This window comes from Aulonocara stuartgranti, assembly GCF_965226115.1.
Source record: "Aulonocara stuartgranti genome assembly, chromosome: 9".
In the NCBI taxonomy this organism is placed as follows: Eukaryota; Metazoa; Chordata; class Actinopteri; order Cichliformes; family Cichlidae; genus Aulonocara; species Aulonocara stuartgranti.
Genome location: NC_138960.1, coordinates 14,969,507 through 14,987,760, shown reverse-complemented (window position 1 = coordinate 14,987,760; position 18,254 = coordinate 14,969,507). Strand labels below are relative to the sequence as shown.

Sequence of the window (18,254 nt, the reverse complement as noted above, 5' to 3'; positions counted from 1 at the left end):
AATTTAAGGAGAACATGCGGCTAAACATGTCACTCTTGGTCTGATTGGGGAGGGGACCAGAGAAAACTACAGAGTCCCACATTGTTTTGGCAAAGTTACACACCGATTCAATATTGATTTTAGTGACCTCCGATTGGCGTAACCGGGTGTCATTACTGCCGACGTGAATTATGATTTTACTGAATTTACGTTTACCCTTAGCCAGCAGTTTTAAATTTCCCTCAATGTCGCCTGCTCTGGCCCCTGGAAGACAATTGACTATGGTTTCCGGTGTCTCTAGCTTCACATGTCTGAGAACAGAATTGCCAATTACCAGAGTTTGACCCCCGACGGGTGTGTCGCCGAGTGGGGAAAAACGGTTAGACATATGTATGAATTTGAGGAGTGGACCCAAAATGCTGACACAAAGGAACGTGAAAGAAAATTTGAATATTAACAGAAAGCAAGCCGTTTATTAATCTCTACTTTTAAGATTAGGCTTCAAACTTTCCTTTTTGCTAAAGCATATAGTTAGGGCTGGATCAGGTGACCCTGGATCCTCCCTTAGTTGTGCTGCAATAGACGTAGGCAGCCGGGGGATTCCCATGAAGCACTGAGTTTTTTCCTTTCCAGTCACCTTTCTCACTCACTGTGTGTTAATAGACCTCTCTGCACTGAATCATACTTGTTATTAATCCACAGCATGTCTTTGTCCTGTCTTCCTTTTCTCACCCCAACTGGTCACAGCAGATGCCCGCCGCTCCCTGAGCCTGGTTCTGCTGGAGGTTTCTTCCTGTTAAAAGGGAGTTTTTCCTTCCCACTGTCGCCAAAGCGCTTGCTCATAGGTGGTCCTATGATTGTTGGGTTTTTCTCTGTATCTATTATTGTGCGATCTACTGTACAATATAAAGCGCCTTCAGGCGATTGTTGTTGTGATTTGGCGCTATATAAATAAAATTGAATTGAAATTAAAAGATTACAAAACAAAAGGCAGAGGTGAAGCTAAACAATAACCTAACCTGGGGAAAATATTTTTTATTAAAAAAAACAAACAAACCATGAAACCTGACATGGATACAAAGATACCTGGAACATGGAAACGTGGCACCAAAGACAACAGATGACCTGACACTGAACAAATGAGGACAGGACTTACAGTGGCTTGCAAAAGTATTCGGCCCCCTTTAACTTTCCCACATTTTGGCACATTACAGCCACAAACATGAATCAATTTTATTGGAATTCCACGTGAAAGACCAATACAAAGTGGTGTACACGTGAGAAGTGGAACAAAAATCATACATGATTCCAAACATTTTTTACAAATAAATAACTGAAAAGTGGGGTGTGCGCAATTATTCAGCCCCCTGAGTCAATACTTTGTAGAACCACCTTTTGCTGCAATTGGATTCCATTAAAATTGATTTGTGTCACGGCTGGGAAGGCGAGCCGTGTGGTGTGGAGGAAGGAGGACCCAAGATGCAAGCAGTGGATGAAAATGCTAGTGAAGTTTATTTACAAGGTGTAGTGGCAAACAAGCAGTGGGGCATGACAAATAACTGAAGACACCTAAACTGGGAAGAACTAAAATAACAGACCTGGGTGCATACGACAAAGGGATGTGCGGCAGCCGCCGAGCAGGACACCGAGTAACAGGCAGGAGAACACACAGGGCTTAAATACACACACCAGTAATCAGGGGATGAGAGACAGGAGGGCAACACGGCTGGGAGGAATCAGAGCTGACGGGACAGGGGAAACGTAAACTGAACACACTCACATCAGACAGAGACCTTCACAATAAAACAGGAAACTCAGACACGGGGAACCAAACAAGACACAGAACTAAACAGACAGATTCACAAACAGACGGGGTGACAGCATAGACAGAGACACAGACTCAGAGGCAGACCAAATATAACACATAGAACTCAAACAATAATAATCATCATCATCATCATAATAATAAACTAAAAGCGCTGGGTCACCGACCCAGGACCATGACAATTTGTGTTTGTGGCAGTAATGTGACAAAATGTGGAAAAGAGGGACGAATACTTTTGCAAGCCACTGCAAGTACACAGAGAGATAATGAGGGGATGAGGAACAGCTGGGACAAGGGGAAACAAAACTAGACTCACTGCATTTAGGACAAAGACTTTCCCAATAAAACAGACATCACAAGGGTAATCTAATAAACAAATGAACTTAGCAAACCTAAAGAACTTATAAATAAACATCGACATCTAAACAAACTAAAACTTAAAACGCTGGGTCAACAGACCCAGGAAAGTGACAGTAAAATCATTATACACATTATACTTATTTTCTTAAATTGCTTATCTATTATCTGTATTTTAACTTGGGGGTCTAGGGGTGCTGCATGTTTATGATAACACACTGACAATATCAGGACAATTTTAGCCTTACTCTATCAGTGAACAGCATGCCCATGCTAACTTAAACTAGACCAGCAAGCTAACCCCATGTGTATTAAGTGTTACTTCAGAATAGGAACCAAACAAATTAACGGAACGAAATTAACTGTAACAGCAGTTTGCAAAACATTGTGACAGTTCTCAAGTGTTCCTACCTCAAATCCAGCACGTGTTGCTGTGTTTTTGTTGTTAAATGGACGAGGAGAGACCGTGGCTGGTGAGAGGATGCAGCATTTCGTCAGTGGAGCATAGAACGACGTCTCTGATTGGTCAAAAAGTGAGTAAAGATGCATCTGATTGTTCGAAAGCGTCAACCAAAGAGCTGCTGGTCACGGCAAGATACAAACTCGCCGGAGCTCTGCGTGAACGGCACATCCGGGACCTTCAGCACTCAGGAGAGATTTATCTTGAGGTATGTATTTACCTTTGATATCCATGCGTCGACGAAAGCTCCGCGAGGTAAAGTTGTATGTTTAACAAGCTAATTAAGGTTAGTTAAACGGAATTAAAACAATACACAACCGATTTGAACAAATTGAAAGTGGTGAATGATGATAAATGCTAAAAAATTACTTAAGATTTATCTTTAACAATAGATATTAGAAGTTAAATTTAACTGTTTTTAAATTCCCACCGGAGTTAAAGGGACCTGCGGCCTTGCATGTGCTCTGCATCTTCAACTGCAGAGACAGTCAGTCTAAGCTCAGTGTAGCTAACTGCAACACACTTTTTTTTTTCAACACAAGATATGCTTGGGGAGATTTAAATGATAATATTAATGTTTTCTTATTCAGCACAAATCAATAATATTATAGTTATTTGCTCACGGTCTGGGTCTCTGGCCCAGCGTTTCTGATGTTATTCTAAGGTTTTTGAGTTTCTTATGTTTAATGGCGGGTTAGTTGAGTTTGGCTTAACGTTATTAATATCGTTTTAAGGAGTTTATGTTAGGGCTGTATATTACCACGTTTGTATTTTCATGCCATGTTTCCTGTTTTATTTTGAAAGAGTCTGTTGCGTTCAGTTCATTAATCTCACTTCCCTGTTGTGTCAATAGAATCATTTGTGCAAGCTACTACCCTGCTGTCCCTCTGTCGTGTCTCAACCTCCAACAGGAAAGTAGAAGTCCTCATATGGTAGGACCAGTGATTGTAGTGTGTGTTACACTGTCCTCATATTGTTTTAAGCTGTGAAGGACAGGAGTGTGTTTCAGTTGCCTTCCTCATGTGGTAGGACCAACAACTCTAGTGTGTGTTACACTGTCGTCATATCGTTGGGTAGCAGAACCGTACAGTGTTAAGTTTCTATAGAATCTGGTATAAGGAAGTCAGATCCTTCTGTAATAATATTCACTGATACAAATATGATCTGTAGTTAATTAAATAGTCGGGATTTATACTAGAGAATGTTTCTGACGTTATATTGTTGTCTTTTGTTGCAGACACCAGGTGCCGAGGTCCTGTCTCAACCTCCTTCAGACCAATTGGTGAGTGACACACCCACTTCATTCTTCCAACAGGTTACACATTATTTTTTTGTATTTGGCATCAAGTATATGTGTCAGTTGGGCCTAGTGCATAAATGAAATGCACTTTAATTGTACTAAAACAATCAGTTTTAGTCGAAGTTAACCAAAACCAACATTAGCATTAGGATAAAGTAATTGTCTATACCATTTGTTAGTCCAAACTTTCCCTTAAAGCATCAGCTTGATCTTTATTCTGACAAAATTTGATATTTTTGTCGTTTTACACATGTTTTTGTCAAAATAAGCTCCCGCTGATCAGTTTACATGATTTAATTTCTGGGGAAATAGATGGCTGTACATCAGTGTTGGGTTTAGAGCTTTTATTGACAACAGCAGGAGAAGTTAGAAGTCAGGAATGTGAACTCTACATGTGTTCAGTCGTCATGTCCTCATATTGTTTTAAGCTGTGAAGGACAGGAGTGTGTTTCAGTTGCCTTCCTCATGTGGTAGGACCAACAACTCTAGTGTGTGTTACACTGTCCTCATATCGTTGGGTAGCAGAACCGTACAGTGTTAAGTTTCTATAGAATCTGGTATAAGGAAGTCAGATCCTTCTGTAATAATATTCACTGATACAAATATGATCTGTAGTTAATTAAATAGTCGGGATTTATACTAGAGAATGTTTCTGACGTTATATTGTTGTCTTTTGTTGCAGACACCAGGTGCCGAGGTCCTGCCTCAACCTCCTTCAGACCAATTGGTGAGTGACACACCCACTTCATTCTTCCAACAGGTGAAGATGGATGTTGCAGACAGGACATATCCTAACTTTTGCAGCCGTTACGATAATAACGCGCTGTTTGCACGATGAGCACAGCTTCCAAGCTCCCCTAAATTGACCGTGCGCTTCGTGTTGTGTGTGCGTGAGTCTGTGCATTTAGTGGCGTCTGTGCAGAAATGACTAGTAAGACAAGGCTGCAAACTATTCTCACAGACTTCAAGTGTGCACTTGAATCCAAAACGATCTCTCTCTCTCCCTCCGGCTCTGTTGAGATGCCACTGGGAGAGTAACGACTGCCCCTCCCCCCCTCTGCTCAGCAAACAGGTGGCTGTTTTTGCACCCCTCCCCCTCTGCTCTGCAAACACGTGGCTGCTTTTGCACCCCTCCCCCCTCTGCTCAACAAACACGTGGCTGCTTTTGCACCCCTCCCCCTCTGCTCTGCAAACACGTGGCTGCTTTTGCACCCCTCCCCCCTCTGCTCAACAAACACGTGGCTGCTTTTGCACCCCTCCCCCCTCTGCTCAACAAACACGTGGCTGCTTTTGCACCCCTCCCCCTCTGCTCTGCAAACACGTGGCTGCTTTTGCACCCCTCCCCCCTCTGCTCAACAAACACGTGGCTGCTTTTGCACCCCTCCCCTCTCTGCTGAGGGCAAAAACAAGGCTCATGTGCAAAGTGAAGCAAAATAACATTGACAGAGGTTCAGAGAAAGGAGAAAAAAACGGAGCAGGCTCCCGTTGTTCACTTCAAGGAGGCGGCTCTACGGGCCGTTTTGTTTGTGACCGACACACACAGTATATATATATATATTCTCAATCACATTCACACCACTCTCTTATATCAGTTCCACTACATCAAGACTATTTTATGGTGGTCAGCTGTTTTATTGTCATGTATTTTGCATAGTAAGATAACCATGTCCTCCATTCAAAAGCACTGAAAATGTCTATGGTGGTGCTGTACCTAATATTGTGCTCATTTGATCCAAAACCTATTTTTCCTTTATTTTGAAGGCTGAGGCTTAGATCCATTAGGTATTCACGAGAAAGGCATTATCGCATGTCAGGATTACAGTATATCGAAAATATGTGATTATAATGGGAGTCAATGGGGCCCAAACGGATACAAGGGTAAAAGGAGGTAGTACATATGTGAATGTTCTTTACTATACACCACACCATAGAGGGGATCATTGAATTTCAAAAATAATCCTAAAACACACATCCTGGCCAAGTTTCATGCAACTAGTCTTTAAAATGACTGATATATTGAGAATCAAAAATCCAAAGTTACCCAAGCGGGTCCCTTTTTTCGCTAGGGTAAAACGAGGGTTAAATAGTCGGGATTTATACTAGAGAATGTTTCTGACGTTATATTGTTGTCTTTTGTTGCAGACACCAGGTGCCGAGGTCCTGCCTCAACCTCCTTCAGACCAATTGGTGAGTGACACACCCACTTCATTCTTCCAACAGGTTACACATTATTTTTTTGTATTTGGCATCAAGTATATGTGTCAGTTGGGCCTAGTGCATAAATGAAATGCACTTTAATTGTACTAAAACAATCAGTTTTAGTCGAAGTTAACCAAAACCAACATTAGCATTAGGATAAAGTAATTGTCTATACCATTTGTTAGTCCAAACTTTCCCTTAAAGCATCAGCTTGATCTTTATTCTGACAAAATTTGATATTTTTGTCGTTTTACACATGTTTTTGTCAAAATAAGCTCCCGCTGATCAGTTTACATGATTTAATTTCTGGGGAAATAGATGGCTGTACATCAGTGTTGGGTTTAGAGCTTTTATTGACAACAGCAGGAGAAGTTAGAAGTCAGGAATGTGAACTCTACATGTGTTCAGTCGTCATGTCCTCATATTGTTTTAAGCTGTGAAGGACAGGAGTGTGTTTAAGTAGAAGTCCTCATATGGTAGGACCAGTGATTGTAGTGTGTGTTACACTGTCCTCATATTGTTTTAAGCTGTGAAGGACAGGAGTGTGTTTAAGTAGAAGTCCTCATATGGTAGGACCAGTGATTGTAGTGTGTGTTACACTGTCCTCATATCGTTGGGTAGCAGAACCGTACAGTGTTAAGTTTCTATAGAATCTGGTATAAGGAAGTCAGATCCTTCTGTAATAATATTCACTGATACAAATATGATCTGTAGTTAATTAAATAGTCGGGATTTATACTAGAGAATGTTTCTGACGTTATATTGTTGTCTTTTGTTGCAGACACCAGGTGCCGAGGTCCTGTCTCAACCTCCTTCAGACCAATTGGTGAGTGACACACCCACTTCATTCTTCCAACAGGTTACACATTATTTTTTTGTATTTGGCATCAAGTATATGTGTCAGTTGGGCCTAGTGCATAAATGAAATGCACTTTAATTGTACTAAAACAATCAGTTTTAGTCGAAGTTAACCAAAACCAACATTAGCATTAGGATAAAGTAATTGTCTATACCATTTGTTAGTCCAAACTTTCCCTTAAAGCATCAGCTTGATCTTTATTCTGACAAAATTTGATATTTTTGTCGTTTTACACATGTTTTTGTCAAAATAAGCTCCCGCTGATCAGTTTACATGATTTAATTTCTGGGGAAATAGATGGCTGTACATCAGTGTTGGGTTTAGAGCTTTTATTGACAACAGCAGGAGAAGTTAGAAGTCAGGAATGTGAACTCTACATGTGTTCAGTCGTCATGTCCTCATATTGTTTTAAGCTGTGAAGGACAGGAGTGTGTTTCAGTTGCCTTCCTCATGTGGTAGGACCAACAACTCTAGTGTGTGTTACACTGTCCTCATATCGTTGGGTAGCAGAACCGTACAGTGTTAAGTTTCTATAGAATCTGGTATAAGGAAGTCAGATCCTTCTGTAATAATATTCACTGATACAAATATGATCTGTAGTTAATTAAATAGTCGGGATTTATACTAGAGAATGTTTCTGACGTTATATTGTTGTCTTTTGTTGCAGACACCAGGTGCCGAGGTCCTGCCTCAACCTCCTTCAGACCAATTGGTGAGTGACACACCCACTTCATTCTTCCAACAGGTGAAGATGGATGTTGCAGACAGGACATATCCTAACTTTTGCAGCCGTTACGATAATAACGCGCTGTTTGCACGATGAGCACAGCTTCCAAGCTCCCCTAAATTGACCGTGCGCTTCGTGTTGTGTGTGCGTGAGTCTGTGCATTTAGTGGCGTCTGTGCAGAAATGACTAGTAAGACAAGGCTGCAAACTATTCTCACAGACTTCAAGTGTGCACTTGAATCCAAAACGATCTCTCTCTCTCCCTCCGGCTCTGTTGAGATGCCACTGGGAGAGTAACGACTGCCCCTCCCCCCCTCTGCTCAGCAAACAGGTGGCTGTTTTTGCACCCCTCCCCCTCTGCTCTGCAAACACGTGGCTGCTTTTGCACCCCTCCCCCCTCTGCTCAACAAACACGTGGCTGCTTTTGCACCCCTCCCCCTCTGCTCTGCAAACACGTGGCTGCTTTTGCACCCCTCCCCCCTCTGCTCAACAAACACGTGGCTGCTTTTGCACCCCTCCCCTCTCTGCTGAGGGCAAAAACAAGGCTCATGTGCAAAGTGAAGCAAAATAACATTGACAGAGGTTCAGAGAAAGGAGAAAAAAACGGAGCAGGCTCCCGTTGTTCACTTCAAGGAGGCGGCTCTACGGGCCGTTTTGTTTGTGACCGACACACACAGTATATATATATATATTCTCAATCACATTCACACCACTCTCTTATATCAGTTCCACTACATCAAGACTATTTTATGGTGGTCAGCTGTTTTATTGTCATGTATTTTGCATAGTAAGATAACCATGTCCTCCATTCAAAAGCACTGAAAATGTCTATGGTGGTGCTGTACCTAATATTGTGCTCATTTGATCCAAAACCTATTTTTCCTTTATTTTGAAGGCTGAGGCTTAGATCCATTAGGTATTCACGAGAAAGGCATTATCGCATGTCAGGATTACAGTATATCGAAAATATGTGATTATAATGGGAGTCAATGGGGCCCAAACGGATACAAGGGTAAAAGGAGGTAGTACATATGTGAATCTTCTTTACTATACACCACACCATAGAGGGGATCATTGAATTTCAAAAATAATCCTAAAACACACATCCTGGCCAAGTTTCATGCAACTAGTCTTTAAAATGACTGATATATTGAGAATCAAAAATCCAAAGTTACCCAAGCGGGTCCCTTTTTTCGCTAGGGTAAAACGAGGGTTAAATAGTCGGGATTTATACTAGAGAATGTTTCTGACGTTATATTGTTGTCTTTTGTTGCAGACACCAGGTGCCGAGGTCCTGCCTCAACCTCCTTCAGACCAATTGGTGAGTGACACACCCACTTCATTCTTCCAACAGGTTACACATTATTTTTTTGTATTTGGCATCAAGTATATGTGTCAGTTGGGCCTAGTGCATAAATGAAATGCACTTTAATTGTACTAAAACAATCAGTTTTAGTCGAAGTTAACCAAAACCAACATTAGCATTAGGATAAAGTAATTGTCTATACCATTTGTTAGTCCAAACTTTCCCTTAAAGCATCAGCTTGATCTTTATTCTGACAAAATTTGATATTTTTGTCGTTTTACACATGTTTTTGTCAAAATAAGCTCCCGCTGATCAGTTTACATGATTTAATTTCTGGGGAAATAGATGGCTGTACATCAGTGTTGGGTTTAGAGCTTTTATTGACAACAGCAGGAGAAGTTAGAAGTCAGGAATGTGAACTCTACATGTGTTCAGTCGTCATGTCCTCATATTGTTTTAAGCTGTGAAGGACAGGAGTGTGTTTAAGTAGAAGTCCTCATATGGTAGGACCAGTGATTGTAGTGTGTGTTACACTGTCCTCATATTGTTTTAAGCTGTGAAGGACAGGAGTGTGTTTAAGTAGAAGTCCTCATATGGTAGGACCAGTGATTGTAGTGTGTGTTACACTGTCCTCATATTGTTTTAAGCTGTGAAGGACAGGAGTGTGTTTCAGTTGCCTTCCTCATGTGGTAGGACCAACAACTCTAGTGTGTGTTACACTGTCCTCATATCGTTGGGTAGCAGAACCGTACAGTGTTAAGTTTCTATAGAATCTGGTATAAGGAAGTCAGATCCTTCTGTAATAATATTCACTGATACAAATATGATCTGTAGTTAATTAAATAGTCGGGATTTATACTAGAGAATGTTTCTGACGTTATATTGTTGTCTTTTGTTGCAGACACCAGGTGCCGAGGTCCTACCTCAACCTCCTTCAGACCAATTGGTGAGTGACACACCCACTTCATTCTTCCAACAGGTTACACATTATTTTTTTGTATTTGGCATCAAGTATATGTGTCAGTTGGGCCTAGTGCATAAATGAAATGCACTTTAATTGTACTAAAACAATCAGTTTTAGTCGAAGTTAACCAAAACCAACATTAGCATTAGGATAAAGTAATTGTCTATACCATTTGTTAGTCCAAACTTTCCCTTAAAGCATCAGCTTGATCTTTATTCTGACAAAATTTGATATTTTTGTCGTTTTACACATGTTTTTGTCAAAATAAGCTCCCGCTGATCAGTTTACATGATTTAATTTCTGGGGAAATAGATGGCTGTACATCAGTGTTGGGTTTAGAGCTTTTATTGACAACAGCAGGAGAAGTTAGAGGTCAGGAATGTGAACTCTACATGTGTTCAGTCGTCATGTCCTCATATTGTTTTAAGCTGTGAAGGACAGGAGTGTGTTTAAGTAGAAGTCCTCATATGGTAGGACCAGTGATTGTAGTGTGTGTGTGTTACACTGTCCTCATATTGTTTTAAGCTGTGAAGGACAGGAGTGTGTTTCAGTTGCCTTCCTCATGTGGTAGGACCAACAACTCTAGTGTGTGTTACACTGTCCTCATATCGTTGGGTAGCAGAACCGTACAGTGTTAAGTTTCTATAGAATCTGGTATAAGGAAGTCAGATCCTTCTGTAATAATATTCACTGATACAAATATGATCTGTAGTTAATTAAATAGTCGGGATTTATACTAGAGAATGTTTCTGACGTTATATTGTTGTCTTTTGTTGCAGACACCAGGTGCCGAGGTCCTACCTCAACCTCCTTCAGACCAATTGGTGAGTGACACACCCACTTCATTCTTCCAACAGGTTACACATTATTTTTTTGTATTTGGCATCAAGTATATGTGTCAGTTGGGCCTAGTGCATAAATGAAATGCACTTTAATTGTACTAAAACAATCAGTTTTAGTCGAAGTTAACCAAAACCAACATTAGCATTAGGATAAAGTAATTGTCTATACCATTTGTTAGTCCAAACTTTCCCTTAAAGCATCAGCTTGATCTTTATTCTGACAAAATTTGATATTTTTGTCGTTTTACACATGTTTTTGTCAAAATAAGCTCCCGCTGATCAGTTTACATGATTTAATTTCTGGGGAAATAGATGGCTGTATATCAGTGTTGGGTTTAGAGCTTTTATTGACAACAGCAGGAGAAGTTAGAAGTCAGGAATGTGAACTCTACATGTGTTCAGTCGTCATGTCCTCATATTGTTTTAAGCTGTGAAGGACAGGAGTGTGTTTAAGTAGAAGTCCTCATATGGTAGGACCAGTGATTGTAGTGTGTGTGTTACACTGTCCTCATATTGTTTTAAGCTGTGAAGGACAGGAGTGTGTTTCAGTTGCCTTCCTCATGTGGTAGGACCAACAACTCTAGTGTGTGTTACACTGTCCTCATATCGTTGGGTAGCAGAACCGTACAGTGTTAAGTTTCTATAGAATCTGGTATAAGGAAGTCAGATCCTTCTGTAATAATATTCACTGATACAAATATGATCTGTAGTTAATTAAATAGTCGGGATTTATACTAGAGAATGTTTCTGACGTTATATTGTTGTCTTTTGTTGCAGACACCAGGTGCCGAGGTCCTACCTCAACCTCCTTCAGACCAATTGGTGAGTGACACACCCACTTCATTCTTCCAACAGGTTACACATTATTTTTTTTGTATTTGGCATCAAGTATATGTGTCAGTTGGGCCTAGTGCATAAATGAAATGCACTTTAATTGTACTAAAACAATCAGTTTTAGTCGAAGTTAACCAAAACCAACATTAGCATTAGGATAAAGTAATTGTCTATACCATTTGTTAGTCCAAACTTTCCCTTAAAGCATCAGCTTGATCTTTATTCTGACAAAATTTGATATTTTTGTCGTTTTACACATGTTTTTGTCAAAATAAGCTCCCGCTGATCAGTTTACATGATTTAATTTCTGGGGAAATAGATGGCTGTACATCAGTGTTGGGTTTAGAGCTTTTATTGACAACAGCAGGAGAAGTTAGAGGTCAGGAATGTGAACTCTACATGTGTTCAGTCGTCATGTCCTCATATTGTTTTAAGCTGTGAAGGACAGGAGTGTGTTTAAGTAGAAGTCCTCATATGGTAGGACCAGTGATTGTAGTGTGTGTGTTACACTGTCCTCATATTGTTTTAAGCTGTGAAGGACAGGAGTGTGTTTCAGTTGCCTTCCTCATGTGGTAGGACCAACAACTCTAGTGTGTGTTACACTGTCCTCATATCGTTGGGTAGCAGAACCGTACAGTGTTAAGTTTCTATAGAATCTGGTATAAGGAAGTCAGATCCTTCTGTAATAATATTCACTGATACAAATATGATCTGTAGTTAATTAAATAGTCGGGATTTATACTAGAGAATGTTTCTGACGTTATATTGTTGTCTTTTGTTGCAGACACCAGGTGCCGAGGTCCTACCTCAACCTCCTTCAGACCAATTGGTGAGTGACACACCCACTTCATTCTTCCAACAGGTTACACATTATTTTTTTGTATTTGGCATCAAGTATATGTGTCAGTTGGGCCTAGTGCATAAATGAAATGCACTTTAATTGTACTAAAACAATCAGTTTTAGTCGAAGTTAACCAAAACCAACATTAGCATTAGGATAAAGTAATTGTCTATACCATTTGTTAGTCCAAACTTTCTCTTAAAGCATCAGCTTGATCTTTATTCTGACAAAATTTGATATTTTTGTCGTTTTACACATGTTTTTGTCAAAATAAGCTCCCGCTGATCAGTTTACATGATTTAATTTCTGGGGAAATAGATGGCTGTATATCAGTGTTGGGTTTAGAGCTTTTATTGACAACAGCAGGAGAAGTTAGAAGTCAGGAATGTGAACTCTACATGTGTTCAGTCGTCATGTCCTCATATTGTTTTAAGCTGTGAAGGACAGGAGTGTGTTTAAGTAGAAGTCCTCATATGGTAGGACCAGTGATTGTAGTGTGTGTGTTACACTGTCCTCATATTGTTTTAAGCTGTGAAGGACAGGAGTGTGTTTAAGTAGAAGTCCTCATATGGTAGGACCAGTGATTGTAGTGTGTGTGTTACACTGTCCTCATATTGTTTTAAGCTGTGAAGGACAGGAGTGTGTTTCAGTTGCCTTCCTCATGTGGTAGGACCAACAACTCTAGTGTGTGTTACACTGTCCTCATATCGTTGGGTAGCAGAACCGTACAGTGTTAAGTTTCTATAGAATCTGGTATAAGGAAGTCAGATCCTTCTGTAATAATATTCACTGATACAAATATGATCTGTAGTTAATTAAATAGTCGGGATTTATACTAGAGAATGTTTCTGACGTTATATTGTTGTCTTTTGTTGCAGACACCAAGTGCCGAGGTCCTGTCTCAACCTCCTTCAGACCAATTGGTGAGTGACACACCCACTTCATTCTTCCAACAGGTTACACATTATTTTTTTGTATTTGGCATCAAGTATATGTGTCAGTTGGGCCTAGTGCATAAATTAAGTGCCCTTTGATTATATTAAAATAATCAGTTTGATTGAAAGTTTCCCATATTCAACATTAGCATTACTTGTTTGTGAACATCTTAGGAGAAAGAAATTGGCATATCATTTGTTAGTCCTAACTTTCCCTTTAAAGCATCAGCTTGATCTTTATTCCTACTAAATTTGATATTTCTGTGTTACATTGTCCTCAGATTGTTTTAAGCTGTGAAGGACATGAATTTGTTTTTTTGTTTTTAGCCTTTCTCAGTTGGTAGAACCAACAACTCTAGTTTGTGTTACATTGAAACTGAACAGCAGGGATGTTTGTCATGAAGATAATAACACTCTATCCGATTTCAAACAATCACACTGTGATGAGTATTATTAGTAGATTATGTTCACATGTAAAATATTCATATCAAATGGTAAATATCCTATATTTATATAGCGCTTTACTAGTCCCTAAGGACCCCAAAGCACTTTACACATCCAGTCATCCACCCATTCACACAGACATTCACACACTGGTGATGGCAGCTACATTGTAGCCACAGCCACCCTGGGGCGCACTGACAGAGGCGAGGCTGCCGGACACTGGCGCCACCGGGCCCTCTGACCACCACCAGTAGGCAACAGGTGAAGTGTCTTTCCCAAGGACACAACGACCGAGACTGTCGGAGCTGGGGCTCAAACCGGCAACCTTCTGATTACAACTCTTGAGCCACGATCGCCCCTTAATGTAGAATTACACACTGCCCAACGCTGACTTTGCCTACAATGCAGAGAAAAAAGCAAACAGACCTATTGCATGCATTGATTCTCATATTTCACTGTTACTTTTCAAAGGCTCAAGGACCAAGTATTCCGGGGGTTCCAAGCCACACGCTTTACTCAGCTGCCCTGGACAACATGAAGGGCACCTCTGCCTCAATCACCCTGGACAACAAAAACATTAGCAACACTTCACCAAGAAGGGGTAAAGGCACCAAAATACAAAATGTTTTAGGTTAATATACTTGTGATCAAAGAACAAGTTTGTTTTCAGACATGACACTATTCAGAGCTTTTATCATAAATCATTTCATCTTATTTGATTCCCAGCAGAACACAGCACTTCAAATGGTTCATTCCAAGCATCCTTAAAGGAGCAATAAGCAATATCTTTTCACTGCTAGGTGTGCTGTTTTGCACTGCCTGTGAACCAAACCAAAGTCTATGGCTGGAGATCAACACAGAGAGAGGGATTGTGACTTCATGCTGTACTCCAGATGTAATTACACCTCTAGTTCTTCACATAGTCATTTTTAATTCCTTCAACCTAAGTATGATGAATTGTGCTTATTGCTCCTTTAAAGTGCTCCAGTAGAAAGCAAGGTTTAAGAACATTTTGTATTCACATTATAAACTAGAATATTTTCTATCTTTTCTTGCATTCACATTAAGATATTTTCTTTTGTTTCCATTTATGACAGCTGGGACGGTGAGAAGCAAGTGGACAAATGATGAAGTGAAGGTTGCTGAGCGGCATGTTTCACTTCATAAAAAGCTGCAAAGTACCAGGTAAAAAGGAATGTGACTGCTGCCTCCAAGCAGAGCCGGCAGCTCTGAAAGGCAGAGACTGGGTTGTCATAAGGTACTACAGCCACAACAGGATCATAGCATTAAAAGAAAGATGCAAGAAAAAAAGAAACAAGCAAGAGAGATACTTTGTTACTTCCACAGTTATGTCAGTATTGCAGTTTTCTGTATTGCATTGTTCTTACTCATAAATCTGTGGTTTATGCTGGGTGCTTTTTGCAATTAAATGATAAAAAAGGCAGATAATGTTCCACGTTTTTATTCACATGAACATTCACTACAAAATGAATTAATGCATTACAATATCAAGACTTAAAAAGTAGACTGACCACATTTGACCCATGTCTTTTTTTTTTTTTAAAAGTCTTTACACAGCTCAGATTTACTGTTTTATTAACACATAAATGTCTGATATTTCTGTCAGAAGTTACCCAACTGATGAGCATTACTATTGTGCATCCATGTCTATTATATTGTAATCTCAAAAGGAGCCAAGCTAAAAATGCAGAACCTACCGTTACCTGGTCCTTATAAGTCATGTATACTTGAAAATTATGTGTTTCCATGGGCTTCACAATTCACCTAAACATGAAATATCTGTGTGTGACCTTATGGTACTCATAAGTCACATAAACCTGACAGTGTCCTCACAAGTAGCATTAAATTCAGGTTTGACCAAAATTTAGCCCTAGCCAAAATCTCAACAGATGGGTGTGTTCCTGGAAGCATGGGTCAAATTTTTTGAGATCCCCATGCCTCTAGGACCTTCGGAAAGGCACGTTCCCATTTGTCACATTTTTGTCATACGTACTGATATATCACGAAAACACGTATGTGTGTGTGTGTGTGTGTGTGTGTGTGTGTGTGTGTGTCCATTTCATCATCATTATTATCCTATAAATATGATTTCTTATCTCCAGCAATTGATGGTAATAGTTTTTCTTAATTACGAGGAAAAAATCATTTAATAAATAATCCTCTTTAGATTTTTACTCTAAAATCGTGTGATCTGATCATCATAAAGATCCCAGTTGTGTCTCCAGTAACATTTTTATGAATAAGTCCTTGTTTTGTTTATTTTGCCTCATAGTTCCAGCATCCGTATCTCAGTAAAGTCATTCCCCCAGCAGTATGTATCTCATCAAGCAGGCCACGAAGAGCTTGAAAACAGCAAAAAGTTTTTCTGCAAAACAAACCATAAAGCACAGTAGTAAAGTTTTAATTTGGAACAATGACAGATATGTGAATGGGTCATTAAAAGCAGATCCTAGTTGAGTTTTCAGAAATACATTATCAGAGTAAAAAGCATGATGAAGACGAATAATTAGGCTGGTTGCAAATAAGCCAAACTATGAAAGTGTGACACTTGGCAACACTGGTGCAATGGTTTCTGTTATTTCACTGATCTAGCAGCTCTGGCAACTCACAAAAAAAAGAATCCAGCAATGTGTCGTTTGCAAGATAGAAAACATGGAAGGAAACAGTGGAAGAGTTTAAATAAGAGTAAAAAGTACTTTTAAAAGTAACTTTGTTAATGATTTACGAGGAGGAATACTGATGGTGGAAACAAGAGTAGCCCCTGCACAGCGTGCATGAATTGAGACTCTGCATCCAGATGATGTCCAGATAGGTTTGTGGTATTTTCTTGAGAACGTCATCATAATGCCTAAGAACTTTCTTGTTTAGATCTAATATCTCTTTTTGAAGATATGACACCTAACATTCATTTTTGGCCTATTTAGCAACATTAAAGCAATTCCTGTATCTGGATCTACTCCAACACTTCAAATCACTTCAAAGTTGGGCCAAGTCACACCTGTTCTCCTGCAAATCTGTCTGCAGTGTTTTAATTAATTTTAACAAACATAATCATCTCTTAAACTGGAGTAATTAAACGTTCTGGACTGCCATGAAGCAACTGTGTCAGTTAAAGAACGATCTGAAAATGGAGGCATCTGCTGCCCAGTACAACAAATCCCAGTATGATTTTCTTCATTAAAGTCTGAAGGTGTGAAACTGGATGTCAAATTATTTCCTCCAGCTAAATTCAGACAAAATTGAAAAGCTTGTCACTGGTTTTCAGCTCGTAGCTCATCTTAGAAATGTTTCAAAAATAAGATCCATTTAATATTTAGAGAAACAGAGACTATTTTACATGATTTTATTTTTTCATGTGAACTGAAAAAATGTCTGTCTGGAAAAGAAATCTTTATTGGTATGACAAGCTCGGTTAAGAAAATTTCACTTGTTAACATTTATCCAGTGTGTATCCTACTGGGTTGGAGAACCATTATACACCCTAGTAAGTTAACATTTTGACTCCCATATTATAGTTTAGCCAAAAGAGTTATTAGTTTTGTTTGTAACCCGTTTGACGCGCACCTCAAATTTGCCTCAAACCTCCTATTTTAATTTACTCACTGAGGATCACCCTAACACTCATTTTTAAGTTAATTTCTCAAAGGTTTTGAGATAAGACCCTGACATTTTTACAGTCTTTTAAGTTATCGGGGCTTCTACACTTCTAACCAGAGTAAAGATGGGACCACAGCAGTCCTGCTTTAGTGGTTTAACTCTGGCTCCCAGTATGTTTTAGAATTGATTTTATTGACTACTTTTCATCTCCTTGCTGTCAGCTTACCACCCTGGCAGAGAATGATGACTCAGGCTGATCCTTAAGTAGTGGTGAGAGATGATGAGATAAGAAATAGATGCATTGGTAGAAGAAGGGAAACCAGGTGGCTCAAGAACCTGCCGACCATCAAAGAGGGAGAGGGGGCGGAACCTTGACCCTCCCTAAACCATGACAATAAATAAATTAATGTTCAGTAAATTTTCACCTCTAACCACATACTTGTTTTCAAATAAATGATAAATGGACTGATTCTTATATAGCACTTTTCTACTATCCCAGAGTGCTCAAAGCGCTCTATACAGCATGCCACATTCACTGTCTTCTTTGCACTTACTAACTACCACTTACACTCCGATGGATGCATTGGAGAGCAACTTGGGGTTAATATCCTGCCCGAGGACATTTGGCATGCAGACTAGGGGGAGTCAGGGATCGAACCACCCACCTGCCGATCAGTAGATGACTTGCTCTACCTCCTGAGCTACAGCCACCAAATGAAAGCTTTGCACTTGAAGGCCTCAAGTATATACTGTGTATGTAGAAAC

The 18,254-nt window shown here is 39.7% G+C and overlaps 1 protein-coding gene across 3 annotated transcripts; it reads left to right on the top strand.

Annotated features, from left to right (window-relative positions):
• Window positions 1-2,704: 2,704 nt before the first annotated feature.
• Window positions 2,705-15,320, top strand: LOC309714454 (uncharacterized protein; the record flags this gene model as incomplete). 3 transcript variants are annotated; one of them, XM_082546937.1, is made up of 7 exons in its annotated part: window positions 2,705-2,829; window positions 3,475-3,532; window positions 3,859-3,903; window positions 13,371-13,415; window positions 14,343-14,472; window positions 14,672-14,766; window positions 14,969-15,320. In XM_082546937.1, 7 exons carry the CDS (start codon window positions 2,705-2,707, stop codon window positions 14,978-14,980), a joined length of 510 nt encoding a protein of 169 aa, XP_082403063.1. In that variant the 3' UTR covers window positions 14,981-15,320. The 3 variants fall into 3 exon arrangements, 2 of the variants coding, with proteins under 2 accessions (XP_082403063.1, XP_082403064.1); XM_082546938.1 differs by lacking the exon at window positions 14,672-14,766; XR_014278935.1 differs by lacking the exons at window positions 2,705-2,829; window positions 3,475-3,532; window positions 3,859-3,903; window positions 13,371-13,415; window positions 14,672-14,766 and adding an exon at window positions 12,463-12,480.
• Between the last annotated feature and the right edge of the window lie 2,934 nt (window positions 15,321-18,254).